The following is an 18116-nucleotide window of genomic DNA, read 5'->3' on the forward strand; positions in this document are numbered from 1 at the left end:
GGTGCCTGTAGAATCGCACTATGGATAGTTCTTATGATGTTAGACTCATTCAGAGGAGCTAAGTCATCTTCGATGCCGTTTGCCCACAGGTCAGTCCTGTGTCTTTTGTATTCTCCTCCTCTCTTGTCCTTCTGTCCCTTGTAACTATAGTTTTTCTTCTCTAGTGCTTTATATTTGACTTTTCTTCTCCTTTTAAGGAATCTGCACATAGCTGAGATCATGCAATACTTTTCTTTCTTTGATTTCTTTCACTTAATACAGTGTCCCCTAGGTTCATCCATGTTGTAGTAAAAATAGTAATAGGGGAGATGGTATAGTCTCTAGTCTGTTCTAAGATATTTACTAAATATATATCTTAGAGCACCTTTATATACCTTAAATTTGTACAATAATTTCTAATTTTTTTGTGAGTAAGTGAATGTGGAGGGTGTGTGAGTATGTGTGTGTGTGAGAGCATGTGTGTGTCTGTATGTGTGTATGTGTATGAGTGAGCATGTGTGTGTGTGTGAACATGTATGTGTGTGAGCATGTGTGTGTGTGTGTGTGAACATGTATGTGTGTGAGCATGTGTGTGTGTTTAATAAGTGAAGACACAGTGACTCTTGGGTCAGCATTGTCCCTCAGGTACCATCCAGATATTTTTCTTTTTTGAAACAAGATCTCTCACTGCCCTGAAAATTACTAGTAGGCTAGGCTGCCTAGTCATTGAGCCTCAGGGGTCTGCCTCTCTCTACCCCAGCACACCCTGCTTCTGTTGTGTGGGTTCTGGTGGCTGAATGTAGGTCCTGGTCCTTGCAATGCAAGTGATTTACTGACTGAGCCCTCTCTTTAGCCCCTCAATGTCCCTTTTCTTTTTTAAAGTTAGTTTAGGATGCATTTGTAAGTAGAGAAGGAAATGCATGCATGCTTTGCAAGCAATACTGTGGCCGGTTTAGCCCAATGCACTTTGTTTTGCTTTGTTGTCTGGGCTGCAGCCTGTAATACATGTGTACCACTGAGGGTCGGTCCATTTGTTCCCGTGGCTCAGTTTACTCAATGGATTCAAGAAATCACTTACAGAACTGGGAAGAACTTCAGGAAGTTGTCTTGAGTGGTGATATGTGTGTTTTAATATCACTGCCCCCCCCCCATTTTACTGCTTTTCATTCTATGTATCTCGGCTTCTCCCTTGCTATTTTAATGCCAGCATGAGGAACATGGCATACAGTTGCCAGCATAATGCATATGTTTATTTTCTAAAGCAAAGTAGTGAAATAGGGCTAGTCATGCCTCCCTCTCTCCCTCCCTCTCTCCCTCGTTCCACCCCCTCTCTCTCTGTGCCTCTCTCCCTCCCAATACAAATAAGAATGATTCTGTCTTTTTAGTATCTTTCTCTGTTTCCCCTACCCTGTAATTTTTCTCAGAAGCCACACTTCCCATTTAAAAAAACCCCAAATCAGGCATATAGCTGGTGTCCCGTGTGATTTCTCTTCAAGTAAAATCAGGAGAAAATGGATTCTGCACATTGTCTTAGAAATGTTTTTTGAAGAGTGGGCTCCTTACAAATTGATAAATCTGTGTGGAGGAGGCCACTTCTCCCTGCCAGCTGCCCTGGATACAGACAGCCAGCTGTTGGGTCATACTGTGTGACGGCCCCACAGGCTTGTCCTGGCTCCGAGTCCATCTCCTGTGCGTTCTTACCTTCAGGATGTTGCTTTTCTTGTTTCCTCCTTCCTTGGCTTCCCATCCTCTCTCTCCTAGATTTCCAGTTCTTAGTAGACTAGAGGACACCGTCCCTCACTTCTCCAGTAGTAAGTCATCTCTACTTCTTCCTTGAATTTCTGCCCAGGGTACTGTTGATATTTAGACTGCATAGTCTTGTTATTTATTTATTTTGAAGAGAAGATCTTGCTGAGTAGCCAGACTGTTCTGAGCTCATGATTTTCTTGCCTTGGCCTCCTTGGGTTCTGGGTGTGCACCATCATACCCTGCTCTGTATGGGATAATGTGTGTGTGTGCATGCATGTTATATATATATATATATGTATATGTATATGTATATGTATATGTATATGTATATGTATATGTATATGTATATGTATATGTATATGTATGTACACATATACATACATGTGTGTGCATGCATGTTATATGTATATGTATATACACATATACACACATGTGTGTGCATGCATGTTATATATATGTATATATCCATATATATGTGTGTGTGTGTGTGTGTTTGTGTGTGTGTATGGCAGGTGGTGGCAGTATCCTATGTGTTCTAGGGCATTAGTAGCATCTGTAATCTTTTTCTCTTAAATTCCAGTGGGACTGTCAGCACCAGTTTGAGACAACCCCTGTATCTTTAGACATAGCCAAATGCCTCCCTGTCAGGAGCACAGCCATCCCTGATTGAAACCCTCTGCTTCAGAGGAAGGTCCTACTGCTGGATTCAAAAAGGATTTTCTAGATGTTATTATATTTATATGTTAGAAAAACATGTAACAGAAGTTTAAGAACACCTATTTATTAGTAGTCTGCAAAGTGGTCTGAGTTCAAATTTCAAGGCTCTTTGGGGCATTCTCGGGTCTACACAGGTGGTGTGCAGGGAGGATTCTCTTGGCTTTATTTAACTCAAATGCTTTTGTCTCTCATGCGGCTTCTATAGAAAGATTTCTAGCTGACCAGAGACTATAGGTAAAAAGTTTGGGAAGCACAGGAAAAATTTTTCCTTTTATTATTTGGAGATGGGAATCTCATTTAGCTCAGGCTGGCCTTGGAACTTGTTTTGTAGTCAGGTATATCCTGATTTTTATGCCTCCACTTCCCAAGTGCTGGCGTTGTAAGATAGGTCACCACATCTGGTCAGCAGAGGGAAATTTCCGAAGATTAAGAAACCAAAACCTCTTTAAGGAAAGAACATATGATGGGTTGAACCCATACTTTGGAGCAGAAATACTGGTGCAGACATAGACACACTGCACCAAATGGGGCATGGACTGCACATGCGTGGTGCTGGTTCTAGGAAGTGACAATGCACATTGAGGCTTTTCAGCATCTTCTGATCTGTGATGATATTACATTTTCCCCTGGGGAAAAACAGTTACTTAAATATGGCTCTGAGTAAATTTCCGCCAGACACTGATGTGAAATACTCACTGAAGTACAGAATGAATTGTATTATAAGCTTGGTATTCTAAAAGCCATAAAAGCATAGAAGGAGATTTTAGTTTGTTCAGTCTAGCCTCCTCCAGGTGTCACTTGGGTCCTCTCTAGGACAAGTAGATGACAGGCCTCTGGCCTTCTCCATTGACAAGTAGGGACTTGTTTGCTGCCTGGTATTTAGACAGCTTTAATCATCAGAAGAAACATCCTCTTTTCTTGTATAGGGATGCTTGGGCTACGACTGGGATATTGAGGTGCAATCTTATTGTAGATCAGGCTAGCCTAGAACTCCCGACAGTCTTGCTTCTCTCTTTCAATGCTGAGAACGTTCTGTTTTGTTTTTAATGGTGCATTGTTATAGAGATTGAAGACAAGCTCATACAGGGTAGGCACGAGCTGAACAACTGACTTATGTGCCCAGCTCTGTGATGGATTCATTTGAAAGTTTTTCAATAATGTATTTATTATTTTAATGTATTAGTACTTTGCCTGTATATATGTGTATGTATGTACCTTGGCGGTCAGGAGAGGTCACCGGGTCCTGGGATTGGGGTTACAGAAGTAGTGAGCTACCATGTTGGTTCTGGGAATTGAACCATAGTCCTCTACAAGAACAATAAATGCTCTTGAGCACTGAGCCATGCCTCTGGCCCCTCACGATGGATTCTTAATGCGACCATTGAAATGCTAATAATTTTGAATGACATAAAATGATTTTTAAACTGCTAATAGGTAAAAAATAGAAAGTTGTATATATGACATAATCTTGACTATATCTTAACAATATAAAACTGACACATTATTTTAAACAAATTAATAATTATGGTCTTTGTTTGGAGGATCACAGAATTTTTTTTCTTTTTCTTTTTTTTTGCCAATTTTTATTTTTGGCCCTTAATAAATATTTCACAATACATATTTATTGAATTGTACTATATTACAAAGGGATGAATGAAAAAAGTAAATGTGAACTTTCTATTCTAATTTATGTTTATTGGGCCTTCATTGAAGATCTGAGAGTGAGCCAGATTAAATCTTACCTATAATAGTATTTCAAAAAATTTGACAGCAGCTTCAGTGTCTTGGGTTAGCATCTCTCTAGAATGAGTAGGGATGCAGGGAAGAGCCTGTTTTCTGTTCTTAGTTTAGACTGTAACAAAGCTAAACCAGCCAAGGCGATTAGCATTGTAGTGCTCTGTAAACATCCATCACTCTTTTCCCTTCTGCTTCCAAAAGCAAGAGAAAACAGATCTATTCACCAGTCGTTTATCTCACTTTTATAGTGTGCAACATTTCCTAAAAACCAAGTTCACAAAAATCAATGTGGGTGGTCTGAAAGTGCATCTTAAGTGGACGGTTAGACTTTTGCTCTTCGTTTCGGGGAACGGGACCATCAAGACAAAAGACAGGGATTCCTGCAGAGGATGCAAATGCGGGGGGAATGTTTGGTGTCACCATATTAAAAAGAATTTGACCTTTCAGACTTTTCAGATACTAAAATGATAATATTATTATATAATTATACCACTGAAGTCTATGATATGAATAACCAATATTCATTTGAAGTATAAATAGAAGTCCCTCCAGGCTGTCTCTCATGATAAGTAAACACAATCTTTAATCAACTAGATGTGGTGGAAGAGTCTCTCTTGGGGAAATGATATTTTTGTGGTTCTTGAAATTACTTTGTCTGAACCTCTTCCCCTTCCCGCTTAGCTCCGAAACCTCTAAGTTTATAACTGTTATGGAGGTAAGTAAATGATATCTGTAAATATTTACCAACTTAGGTTGTTGAAGGAATTATGGAAAAATGAAGAACATCCACCACTATCAGTCTGGTGCCTGTCTTAGACTTTGCTGCTGTGAACAGGCAGCATGACCAAGGCAACTCTTATAAGGACGACATTTAATTGGGGCTGGCTTACAGGCTCAGACATTCAGTCCATTATCATCAAGGCTGGAGCGTGGCAGTGTTTGTTCAGGCAGACATGGCCCTGGAGGAACTGAGAATTCTTCATCTTATTCTGAAGGCAAACAGGAAAAGACTGGCTTCCATGTGGTTGGGAGGAGGGTCTCATTGCCCACCCCCACAGTGACACTTCTTTCATCAAGGCTACACCTACTTCAACAAGGCCACACCTCCTAATAGTGCCAGTCCCTGGGCCAAGCATATTCAAGCCTCCACAATAACAAATACAGGTTGATTTCAAACAGAGGAAAACACAGCTACAAAATGACCTATTTTAAATGTAATTTTTACAAGGAATCTGGAAGTGGGCATCATAGTAGTTATGCTTCTTGGATGGAGTGATGGATCTGAACACTTAGTTGGGTCTAAACAAGGCTTCGCTTTCTTCTCCGTCTTTGTTTCCAGATGGCCTCTCAGCTTGAAGCCCAGATCTCTGAGTTTGTTGGGAAGTTGGGAAATGAATCTGAGTCTCACCAGAAAGCCCTACAGAGGGCCCATGTGGCAGAAAAGAAGTTGGAGGCTCTTCAGAGTCAGCTGAGTCACCTGGAGGGAGAGCTGCTTTCTGGAGACGTCGTGAGAGACAACTTGTTTCTAGAGAAGCAAAAAGTAATAATGGGATGGCGAGTTCATGGCGGAAATGTCTGTCATATGCTAAAACTACCTGAGAATGTCTTGAATATTGCAGTGTTGATACTGATTATGTCTTGAGTTACAAGCAAATTCCAATTGTTTAGGGTTCTTTTGATTGTCAACCCAGGTAACCTGGTATATATTTATTGTATGTCTGTTATCTAAGATATTGGTAGGTTTGGGATACATGAAGTATGATCCATAGTTTCTATTATTAAAGGCTCAGTGTTTAATAGACAAGACAGGCATTAAGATACCCTGCTGTACTAGCATAGATGTTATAGCTGCCATGGTACTAATGAAGTATTATAGGCATTTCTGGATAAGGAGATTTTACGTAGATCAATTTATCTATGAAGGGTAAATAGGATTATAGTGGGGGAAGAGGCAGGTGCTATAGAGGGAAGCAGTTTAAACAAAGGCATGAAGCCTTGTAAATGCTATCTTCAGAGCATGCAAAGTGAGTTACTACACACGGTGGAATGTGGCATCCTCTGTGGGGCTATGACAGAGAGGATGGGATGCGGAGATCTTTTTAGATCTGAAGATCCCTTTTCTCCAATAGGATATAAAGTATAACTAATTACTGTGAACATTACAATGCAGTCACCTGCTGCCTGATGATGCCTTTGCCGGTGGTAGGCTGTTTGTATGACAGTGGTCCTGTGTGATCGTGCTGCACAGCAGTAGAACATATGCTTAACTCAGCACCTCAAAAGTTAAAAAGAAAGGATAAAAAGTGATGTTGACACTGTCCCTGATGCTCACCAGAGACAGCACTGTCTGATCCTACAGGTTTCAGAACCTAGATCCACTGTTGAGCAATCCATGACTGGTGGAGTTGATGCCCTGAAGGGACAGTGCCAGTAGGTTAGAGGAGGCAAGGATAATGTGAGAGAATCGTCCCCCTCCAAGGACCTGAGTATGGGGAGGGCATCATAACTTTGAGGTAGTTTTACAGAACAGTGAGTAAGTGGGCCTACTTGCTCTGTGCTCAGTGTGGATAGAAGGGAAGGGGTGCATAAGCATGAGAAGAATGGAAAAAAACCCCAGGGTTTAAGAAAGGTTTTGTTGGTAATGTTGAAGAGGTCAGAACTTGTGAGCTACCAGGGTCCATGGGAGAGAGGGCACGAACAGAAAAGGAGGCACAGAGGATCAAGAATGTAGGGACAGAATTTGTTGTGCCAGATACTCTTTGGTTAAGACAATTGTACATGGGAGACTATCTCCTTTTCATCTTTTGTACTTAAAAGAAACTGAGGAACCAGGCTGAGGGGGCCCATGCCTTTAATCCCAACAATTGGGAGGCAGAGGCAGATGGATCTGTAAGTTTGAGGCCAGCTTGGTCTATGGAGTGAATTCCAGGACAGTTGGGGCTACAAAGAGAAATCCTATCTTGGAAAACCAACCAACCAACCAACCAACCAACCAACCAACCAACCAACCAACCTATCAGCGAACCAGCTAGTCAACCAACCAGCGAACCAGCTAGTCAACCAACCAAACCAATGAGCATATATATATGTATATATATATATTGAGGAAGTATTGCCATGGCTACATTGGGGCATCAGATATGCAGAGATGCCAGTCCACAGGAGGCAGGTGGACTAGGGACTCACTGATATAACTAGTGTTCTGATAGAGATGGTGTGGGATGTGGCAGGAATAGCAACTTCTTTCTTCCATTATGGGGACATGATCCTCCTCCCTCCTCCTCCTTTTCTTCTTCTCTTTCTCCTCCTCGTCCTCCTCCTCCTCCTCCTCCTCCTTTTCTTCTTCTCCTTCTCCCTCTTCTTCTGTCAAGAACAGGACCTTACACTGGAGCTCAGGCTGGCCTTGAACTTTGTATCTCAGGCTAGCCTGGAACTCACTCTTTAGCACAGGCTGACCCTGAACTTGTGGAAATTCTCTTACCTCCCTATTAAGTGGTAGAATTACAAATGTGAGCCCCTAGAACCCGTCTTTGTGTAGGTTGATTTCTCTTCTCTTCTTGTCATATAAATGTATTACTAGTCTTAATTGAAATTATGCCAAAGTAGTTTTCAGTTATGAAAGCAAATTACATAAGCTAATTATGTCCACAGTGAGTTTTCCACAGATGCAAGTAGTAAGGGCACATTCATGTAAAATTAAAAGTGAGGATGTATAGAGATAAAGTGCTAAATATGATCTAGGCTCATGCAATACAGAGTGGAACACACGGTCTCTAACTCATCATAACCTGTGATCCAAATGAATAAAACACACAGCAGCCCTTTATGTCTACACAGTTAAAGATTTTTAAGCCAGTAAGGCATGCCTGTATAGGACTAAGGCACAGGACTGTAAGATTGAGAATAGCCTGGGCTACATAGTAAGTTCAAAGCTAGCCTGGGGCACATAGTGATAGCCTGTCTCCAAACAAAACAAAAAACAGAAAAAAGAAATAAAAATGTTTCAACTGCAATTTTAATAAAAGATTTATTTTATTTTTAAGTGTGTGTGTGTATGTATGTGTGTGTATGCACATGAATGTAGGTGCATGAAGAGGCCAGTAGAGGGCATTTGATCCCCTGGAGCTGGAGTTAGAGGTGGTTGTGAGTCACTTGAATGGGTACTGGGAAACAAACACAGGTCCTCAGCAAGAGCAGGTCATACCCTCACCTGCTGAGCTGTCTCCAGCTCCATCAAACGTCATTTTATGGGCCAGTTAAAGTCCTTGAAAGAGCCACCTAGTTTGTGGGGCCTTGGTTTGGTCCCAACTGAATCCCTCCTTGCCTGCTGTAGAGCTGAGTAGCACAGAGTAAATGGGCCACATATAGAAGTGGAAAGAGATTTTAAAATTTTAGATGTTAAGCCTCTCTCAGATTTGTAATTGGAAAAGATCTTTTCCCAGTAGTCTGCCAATTTGTCTGAATGCCAGTGTCCGTAGGCATGTGGACTTATTTCTGGGTCCTCAATGCAACTCTGTTGGTCAACATGCCTGTTTCTATGCCAATACCATGCACTTGTCATTCCTGCAGCTCTGCGGTACAACTTGAGATAAGGAAAGCTGATACCCCCAGCAGTTCTTTTATTATCTAGGATTGTTTTTATCTATCTGTGTGTGTGTGTGTGTGTGTGTGTGTGTTTCCATATTGAAATCTCTCCTTTCAGTTTCTGTGAGGAACTGTGCTGGAATTCTGATCAGGACTGCATTGACTCTATTGATTGCTTTTGGCAGGATGGCCATTTTAATCCTACCGATCTATGGCATACATCTTCTTCCTCCACTTAAAATACAATCGGTAGGAGCTAGGTCATGCTCAAGCACAGATAAGATATTAAATAAAATCCCAAAGGGAGAGCCACCAGGGCAAGAGGGAACTGACAGCGTGACATCACATTAATAAAATTGTCTGTGGCATCAAAACATAGTGAATGATGCTATATTGGTAGTTACTGCAGCTTATACAGATGGTTAAGTTGTATTTATCTGTATGCCACTTAACAAAATTGGAAAATATACACTTACAGATAATGTCATCCTGATGACTGAAATATAGATAGTTCTGGGCTTTAAGCTGAAACACTTAAACTGCAGGAAATTATTCTCATTTCAACATCTAATTGCCTGAAAGTGACAGATGCTGAGGAGTTACTGCAACAAGAGGGAGCTATCGGAGCTAGACTCCAATTCTGCAACTATCACAGAGCATGATGTATTAATGCTCTCATTCAGCACACAGATAGCATTCTGTGTCTGAACATGCTCAGATGAACAATACCAATCAAATGACTGCGGGGGGCTAAAAGGATTCAATGGCTATAAGCACTTGCTGCTCTTATAGAGGCCCTGTCAGCACCTACCCACCTGGTGTCTCACAAATGATTTGGTGCCCTCTTTTGGTCACGCCAGGTACTGCATGCATGTGGTACACATACATACATACATACATACATGCATACATGCATACATACAAACATATATACAAGAGCAAAAACACACATGAAAATAAGTCAAATATTTAAAAGAATGCAAACTGACAAATTTCATACAGTTCTGCTTTAGAATGCTATTTACTTATGTTGAATTAAACACTTTAAAGAACGTTTCCTAAATCTCCCCCCTCCATGTGTGTGTGTGTGTGTGTGTGTGTGTTTATGAGTAGTCAAAAGGTTGGAAATATGTGTCTTCCTCAGTTGTTCTTGGTCTGACTTCTTGAGATAGGGTCTCCCACTGAAACTTGCTAATCTGGCTGTCCTGGCTAGCCAGTGAGTCCCAAGGCACACCCCTGGCCCTGTCTACCTATTCTAGAATTATAGAGGCACACTAAGTGTCTGGCTGTTTTAAACATGTGTGTTTTGGGGCTTACACTCAGGCCCTCTTGCTTGTACTATAAGCACTTTACCAACTGAGTCGCCTCTCCAGCCTTGTTAAAGCATTTTGACTAAAACAGAACAGAACAAAACAAAACAAAACAAAACAACAATAACAACAAAACTACCCAAAACCTCTTGTTTAGCTTTTGTGTATTTATGAAGGACTTTGGTCGTGAAGTGATAGCTAAGTGCCTGGGAGAGGCAAGGCTTCAGTGGCTCTTTGCTAAGATATGTAAAGAGAGACCAGGGGTAGAACTAGAGGTATAGCTCATTCATCAAGTGGAAGAGCTTAAAAATGTGTTTGATATTAGACTGATGTCCAGGTTATGGGCCAGGAAAGTCCAGAGTGTTTGGACAGGAAGATGGTAGAGATCAGTAAGAGTGTTCAAATGTTCACTACCAAATTTTAAAGGTCAGAAGCACAGCTCTGAGATGGCTGAAAGATAAAGAGAAGGATTTGAGGAGACCACCCATTAACTTCCATGTCCCTTCTTCATTTCTGTTTCTGGGCATAGTATCTGAAGTTTCTGGACCAGCTGACAGAGAAAATGAAGTTGGGCCACGTAGCTGCTGACCTTGGCTTTGACGTGTGTCTGGATGTAGTTCTAGCTCGCATAGAGCAGTTAGTTCGCCTTGAAAGCAATGCTGTCATTGAAAACAAGACCATGGCTCACAACTTACAGAGGAAGGTAGGCACCATTGCCCTTCATAGTACCGAGAAGAGAAACTACCAGAAAGCCCAAGTGTTTAAATGAGATCTTCTCCCACCATGATCAGTAGCATGTTCAAGAAGCATTTTATAAAGTTATATATTCAGACGCTGAGTCTCAGTTCTGAAGATCTGAGAGCAGCCCTTCCCTGCCGTGATCTTCACCTCCATGGCCCAAAATAGTCACTAGAACCAATTGTCTGTGTTTCACACAGAAGGTTGGAGGAGGGGAAGAGGGAAGCCAAAGATGCAAACAATGTCTTGTAAAAGAGATTCTGGAAGAAGCTAGCCAATGTTATGTTTATAGCATGGTCACAGTTCTTCTGGCTGAACCTGGTTGCAAGAGAGACTCGCAGATGTAGACATTAAATTCATAGTTTCTGCTCTTTTGAATGAAAGGAAAGCTGGAAGCATTGAGCAGTTCTGTGTATACCAGCTCTATTGAGCCAGAAAGCAGAGAGAAGGGCTCTCTTTTCATCCATTGAAGGCAGAGTTAGAAATGGTTTAGAACAATGAATGAATGAAAGAACAAATAAAAGGGATAAAGCATAATTATTAGTCTTACAATTATCAGCATCAGAGAGAGAAAAAGGAAACACAGAATAATAATAATAATAATAATAATAATAATAATAATAATAATAATAACAATGTTTCTTCTTAGGAGAAACATTTTATATAGAAGCTGTACAGGGAATCACAGCGGGGACCTTGGACTCTGCCAGATGGTGTAGCCTGGGCTAATCACATTGGACTCTGCCAGATGGTGTAGCCTGGGCTAATCACATGCTTCCGTCTGTTTCTTCATATTATGACAGGAAAGACATACACCCCACAGAGGAGTTCATATAGGAGGCAGAAAATTTGAACTCCTGTCTCATAGAATAAACTCTGTGCTCACATGGACTCTACTACAGTCCACTGTGTCAGGAGTTCTCTCTCTCTCTCTCTCTAGAGAGAGAAAAAACAAAAAACAAAACCGGAAAACCTGCTCACCATCAGGGACATTGAAATGGGCCACAATTCTTTCTTCACATCTCAGAGAATTGATTTCCTCTCTTAATACCGAACGCTATTTCTTCTTAAGGATTATATCATCATCACAATTACCAGTGTACAGAACTGCTGGTGGGCATTTGCATCAGAGTGCTGTTTGATACGAAGTGTCTGAAGAGGGGGAGCTGGAGACAGGCTGACTTTGACCCATGGTATCCATGAGGAGAGACTTTCTCTAGCCTCCATATACCACATATGCTGTGGCATGCATGCGCCGTCCCCACCGTACACACAATAAATAAAAATGTATTAGAAAAACCGGATAGGGCCACACTCATGGGAACACAGTCAACACTTAAAAGATTTTGTGGGAATGCAATAGGAGTAATAATAATAATGATGATTATAAAATAAGGGTGACAGAGGGCTGTGGTCGGGAGGAGGTAGGTGGTAGGTCCTGGGGGGAGTAGGAGAGAGGACGAGTGTCGTAGGTAGGCTAAGGTTTCAATAAGATCAAAATTCATCATATACATGTTTGCAAATTTCAAAGAGCAAATGAAACCATTATTCAAAAATTTTTAAAAGGGTTAGAGAACTATCAGGAAGGTTTGTTAAGGCGTGACCCAGGTGTGGACACAGCTGTCACAGCTGTCACAGTTAGGCAAGAAACACAAGGTAGTTTTTTCAGTAAGTCCTTCAATGTTGTCATAACACTTAAGGGACAATGCTACGGTCATCAGCCTGGGCACTCGACAGTTCTTCTCTATCCTCCCTCCCAGTGTTTGCGATTAAAGACATCACTGCCTGGATTTAATATCTGCCCAGCGAAGTGACAGGCAGAGCCCAGGAGATGCTTTCCCTCAGAATCATCTCCTACAAACCCTTCAAATTCCCTTCACCAACTCAATTGGCGGCACAAGTGATGTTCCAAGACCTTTCCCTCCGCTGGGTTGGAGGAGCTCATGGCCCCTGCATAACACAAAGTGTTTGAAAAAGAGAAATCAACATGAAGTCTGTTTCTGAGAGTCAAAGTCTGTAAACAAAGCTTCCTTAAAAGTCTCCTGGGTACACCCTCTGTAAGAATATATTGACCTGTACCCTGGGGACTACTCAGCCTGGTTCTAGGGGCCTCAGACTATCCAGGGCAGGTTTTTAGTATGATGGGGCCCTGCTCTTGTTTCATAAAACACGGGTACAGGGATCGTGTCCACTGAGCACTGAAGAGGATTTGTCTGTGTCTTATTATTTTCTACTTATTCTGCTCTTGATAAGCCTATTTTATTCGTCTTAAAAGTAATTTTACATTTTGATTATGAGGCACAGAATATTGGATGAAGCAGCTGTGGAGAACTGACTTTTTTTTCCTCATATATTCTGGGGGCTCTTTTGTCCTGTATTTTGTAGCTACAGAATTCTTGGAAAAAATACGAATACAAAAATTCAATCAGGGAAAGGAACCCAGTGACCTTTTTTGATGGTTTGCAAATGAGTCTCATTGAAGTACAGATAAAAAAATCGACATTATCTGAGTAATTCATTTATATTTACTGACTGTTCAATTATTTTTTTTTCTTCAAAAAAATCCATTTGTATCAAACCAGCTAAAGACTCAGAAAGAAAGACTGGAGAGCAAAGAAGTTCATATGAACCTCCTTCGGCAGAAAATTGCCCAGCTGCAGCAGGAGAAAGAGGCGCGCTCAGCCTTGGCTGTGGAGAGGGACGAAGCCCATCTTGCCATGAGGAAGCTGGAGAAGAAGCTGGAGAGGATGCAGAAGGAGTTGAGTGCGTGTCAGGAGCACAACACTGAGCTCAAAGCCAAACTGGCAGACACCAATGAACTCAAGGCAAGTGGAGGGCTCCTTCCTCTGCTCCTTTCTGCTAAGGTGCATCCAAGTACACACAAAGGAAGGCAGCCTGTGTGTGCCTGGAATACTGGCACTTGAGTGGTAGAAGCAGGCAGGTCAGGAGTCCAAAGTCGCTCTCGGTTAGATGGATAGCTCAAGGCCAGCCTGGATTGCATGAGACCTTGCCTCAAATAAAAGAAGGAAAAGGATGGAGCTGGCAAGATGGCTCAGTGGGTAAAGTCTCATCCTGTAAGTGACCTGACTGCTGTCTGGGGCCTTTTTCTTCTCCATGTGTGAGATTCCTGGGGAAATTCCCATTTCTCTGGGGTCCATTGTTTCAACAGTCTGATGGTCAGATTGAAAGACGCAAGTGTCTCTTTAGAGTATCTCCATTTCCTGCAGACCAGTGGCAGGGGTCTCTGTTAGACAGGAATGTGTTTAGGAGGAAATGAGAAAGTAATAGACACTCTGTTCACTGAGAATCAGGGTGTTGACTTAGTTTGGGTCACTATTGCTGGGAAGAAACACAATGACCACAAATAAGATGGAGAGGAAAAGCTTTATCGGGTGTGCACTTCCATTATCTCAGTTCACCACCAAAGGCCGTCAAGGCAGGAACCTGGAGGCAGGAGCTGATGCAGAGCTCATGGAGGAGTGCTGCTCCTGGCTTGGTCCTCAGGGCTTGCTCAGCCTGCTTTTTCATGGCACCCCGGACTACCAGCTCAGGGATGGCCCCATCCACAGGGAGCTGAGTCCTCCTCCATCGATCACCAATTAAGAAAATGTCCCCAGGATTGCCTACAGCAGATCTTATGAGAGTATTTCCCCATTGAGGCTTCATCTTCCCTGAAGGATGTAGCTCTAGCTCATGTCAAGTTGACACAAAATTAGCCAGTACAAAAACATCCCATGGAAAAGGCCTGCAGACATGGGAGATGGACAGGTACCATTCTAGTTCACATCTGACATAGTTCAGTTCTGGACTTTGGCTTAGCGATTTTCCTTTTGTTCAGGGGAGGTTTATTTTAATTAATTAATTAATTAATTAGCCTACACTTAGGACTCCATTTGATTGGAGTCCACCCACATTAGCTGGCAAAATCTGCCTTGAAAAAGGTTTAGAGTCTCAATTATAATTGTAACATCGCAGAGGCAGGAGGCAGGAGGCAGGAGGCAGGAGGCAGGAGGCAGGAGGCAGGAGGAGGCAGGAGGAGGCAGGAGGCAGGAGGAGGCAGGAGGAGGCAGGAGGCAGGAGGCAGGAGGAGGCAGGAAGAGGCAGGAGGCAGGAGGCAGGAGGAGGCAGGAGGAGGCAGGAGGAGGCAGGAGGAGGCAGGAGGGGGCAGGAGGTGGCAGGAGGGGGCAGGAGGAGGCAGGAGGAGGCAGGAGGGGGCAGGAGGGGGCAGGAGGGGGCAGGAGGAGGCAGGAGGGGGCAGGAGGTGGCAGGAGGTGGCAGGAGGGGGCAGGAGGGGGCAGGAGGGGGCAGGAGGGGGCAGGAGGAGGCAGGAGGGGGCAGGAGGAGGCAGGAGGTAGATTATGCATTTGAAGACATCCCAGGCTCCATAGTGGGAGTCTGTTGGCAAAGCAATTGAAGCAAAAGCAAAAAAAAAAAAAAAAAAAAAAAAAAAAGACCTATTTTTAATCTCACCTGCAAACACCCTCCAGGAAACATCTAGAACACTATTTTCTCAAATGTGGGACATTTGTGGCCCAGCCAAGTTGACTATATTTCCTTTTGATGGGTGAATAATAATCCATTACTTGGATGTACCACCTCCTGTTTGTCCATCTAGTATTTAATAGATGTTTGAGTTGTTTCTTGTTTGGAGCCTCTATAAATATTTGTGTTCCAGCTTTCATGTACATTTCCATGTCTGTTGAAAACTAAGGCTGAAGTCGTTGGCTCCAGGTTGTCTGAATATCTCTTTGTAAGACCTATGTATTAAGGTTTCCCTTGAGTTCTAGACCAAGAAAAAACAAATTGAAAGTTATGTTGGCATGCAGATCTAAGTATTATGGAAGTATTTTTGAAAGACAAAGCTATTTTTTTTGCATAGATCATCCTTCTTGTGTTAAATTTAGAATAATTTATGACGCTGATAACTTAGGACACTTAAGACTACGTAGCCTTCTTAATCACATTACGTTTTTGCCATTGTGAAACCAGAACCAATTTAGAGATCAAAGGATGAAGACTCAAACTAAAACAGTTAATGATATTAACACTGGTTATGCTGTGTCACCAAAATCACCACTAACAAGAATGTGTGGTGGCTGATTTTGAGTGTGTCCTGAAGGAAGAAGTTTGGTCCACCACATGTTTTATCTTCTTAGTGTAAAACCCCTTTGCACATGGTGACGTAGTTTGGCCTTCAGGCTGTGTGAATGTGTGATTTATGCATTACCCCCCCCCCCCCCCATTCTTTTCTCATTAACCCGGAATCAGTAAAGCAATTACTGCTAGGCAGAGCATCACCTTGTAAATGACTGCAGGCACTGAAATCTTGTGGCAGAATTCTAGGCGATGTAGAAGAGGTTTGTGTAACCTCTCCATGGCCAGATGACTTACCGTCTGCCCCCAGTTTCCACAGAATACACAGAAACATCCCACAATGTCAGAGGCTCAGACAGGAAGAATGTTAATTTATTTTTTCACTGAAGAGTCAAGGGCTGGGGCGGTAACTTAATGGCAGTATGCTTGCCTTGCCTGTGTGGGCCTCAGGTAAAATCCTCAGCACTGTGTGTGTGTGTGTGCGCGCGCGCGCGCGAGGGATGGATGTGACACATTTACAAGGACCCTTAATGGTCATCAGAAGCCCAGCTTATTCCGATTTCAACTTGAGCATCCTACCCAATGCTTCCATCCTCTCTCATCCTCAGAAATATCTCCTAGCCCCACACACTTATTAGGGCTCCAGCTTCCTTCTAGGTGCCAGCCAGGAGGAAGGGCTTGAAAAACAACCTGTTGGCTATTTTTTGGAGTGATATAACAGTTCTCTGTCTTCATTGGCAGGGACTTAGTCTCTTGACTTTGTTTAAAAGAGGTCAGCCCATAGAATAAGTCTTAATTCTGGCCGGTGAGAAAGAGAGGAAGATTAACTATCTAGTGGAGAGTTTTAACTGTCAGCCTGTAGCATGTGGCCTAACCCTGGTAGGAGCTGTGGCTCCAAATCGGTTCCAAACCCCATGGGAGAGCCAGTGGTGTCTTCTTTGTGGTCTCCCAAGAAAGCATCAGAACAGACAATAACTGCCAGCCGCAGCAAAGCTTTCCTCTCTGACTTTTCCCGTACATCCATTGCCCAGAAGCTCCCCCCCCTCAAGTTCTTCCCCATGGAGCAAGCTCCAAGCCAGCTACTGCTGCCCTTCACTCCCCTTCCATGGAGTCAATGCTTCTAAATTCCCCCCCAGGCCGCCTGGACTGCTTTTCTCACTGCAAAGGGGCAGGGCCTGCAAAGGCAGAGTGCTTGCTTTTTGGGGCGAGGGTAACTGTGCTACCAGCTCCCAGAATGTGTGCTACGAGGGACAAAGAGGGAGGAGAGACTGCAGAGTGGGACACCTCCCCCACAGAGCTACGTCTGCGTGGACACAGCATCTCTTTTGGCCAGTAAGACACTAGAACAGTGGTTCTCAACTTGTGGGTCGTGACCCCCGGCCAGGGCATGAACAGATATTTACATTGCAATTCATAAGGGTAGCAAGGTTACCATTTTGAAGTAGCAAAGAAAGTAATTTTATAGTTGTAGGGGTCACCACATGAGGAACAGAGGGGTCACAGTGTTCAGAAGGTAGAGAACCACTGCCTTAGAACGTTGCTGCCCCCACTTCATACAGAGGCCCCTGCTTGACAGCTGTGAGGGGTTTTTCGTACACTGTCTTTGACAACTGCATCTGGAGACTTAGACCCTACAGTCAGCCAACACTTAAGAGTTCAGCTTTAATCACCTTTCTGTCTGGGCTTTTGACTCTTCTGTGTAAGAAAGACTTGCCCACTAGATTGCATAGTCGTTCCCTGGGAAACAGCTAGCATACAGTGTTTACCATGAATGGTACCCTGGGAACCTTCCCTGTCCTGGCTAGCCTCCCGATGGCACATTAATCTTGTTTATGGCCAGTTCTGGCCTGCTGGAGGAAAATTAAAGGCCAATTGCTTACTCGCTGAACTCTGAGCTGGTCTGAGAAGTTCCCTCAGGAGGATAAAGAAACCAACTCACTCCCACCCCACTCGAAGGAATCTGCTCTTGGCTTGATGGCTTGACTTTAGAGTCTCCGTCATTCCTGCTGGCTTCCAGCTCTGTCCTGGTGGTTTGACTTGCCGCTCCCTTCCTTGCCCCTGTCCCTTGACAAGAATCCAAGCAGTCCTCTGAGTAGGAGACCAGAGACGTCCTGAGTGAGTGTGTGCAGTTGACATGAACACAGGCATCTCAAGGCACTCATGTCTCAGCCCATGGCTGTGGTAAAGCCTTCCCTAGTGAGAGGCTCA

General features: G+C 43.1%; 1 protein-coding gene across 4 annotated transcripts in view; it reads left to right on the plus strand.

Moving 5' to 3' along the window:
• Nucleotides 1–18116, plus strand: part of Ccdc170 (coiled-coil domain containing 170) — an 81984-nt gene that overhangs the window by 53646 nt on the left and 10222 nt on the right. For 3 of the 4 annotated variants that reach the window (NM_001370992.1, NM_001195672.2, XM_017313751.1), the window contains 3 exons: nucleotides 5522–5722; nucleotides 10606–10779; nucleotides 13397–13639. In NM_001370992.1, coding sequence (NP_001357921.1) covers nucleotides 5522–5722; nucleotides 10606–10779; nucleotides 13397–13639 — 618 coding nt within the window. The remainder of the gene's footprint in view (nucleotides 1–5521; nucleotides 5723–10605; nucleotides 10780–13396; nucleotides 13640–18116) is intronic. The other variant, NM_001370993.1, reaches the window with a different exon arrangement.

Source organism: Mus musculus, chromosome 10, assembly GCF_000001635.26.
Source record: "Mus musculus strain C57BL/6J chromosome 10, GRCm38.p6 C57BL/6J".
Lineage (NCBI taxonomy): Eukaryota > Metazoa > Chordata > Mammalia > Rodentia > Muridae > Mus > Mus musculus.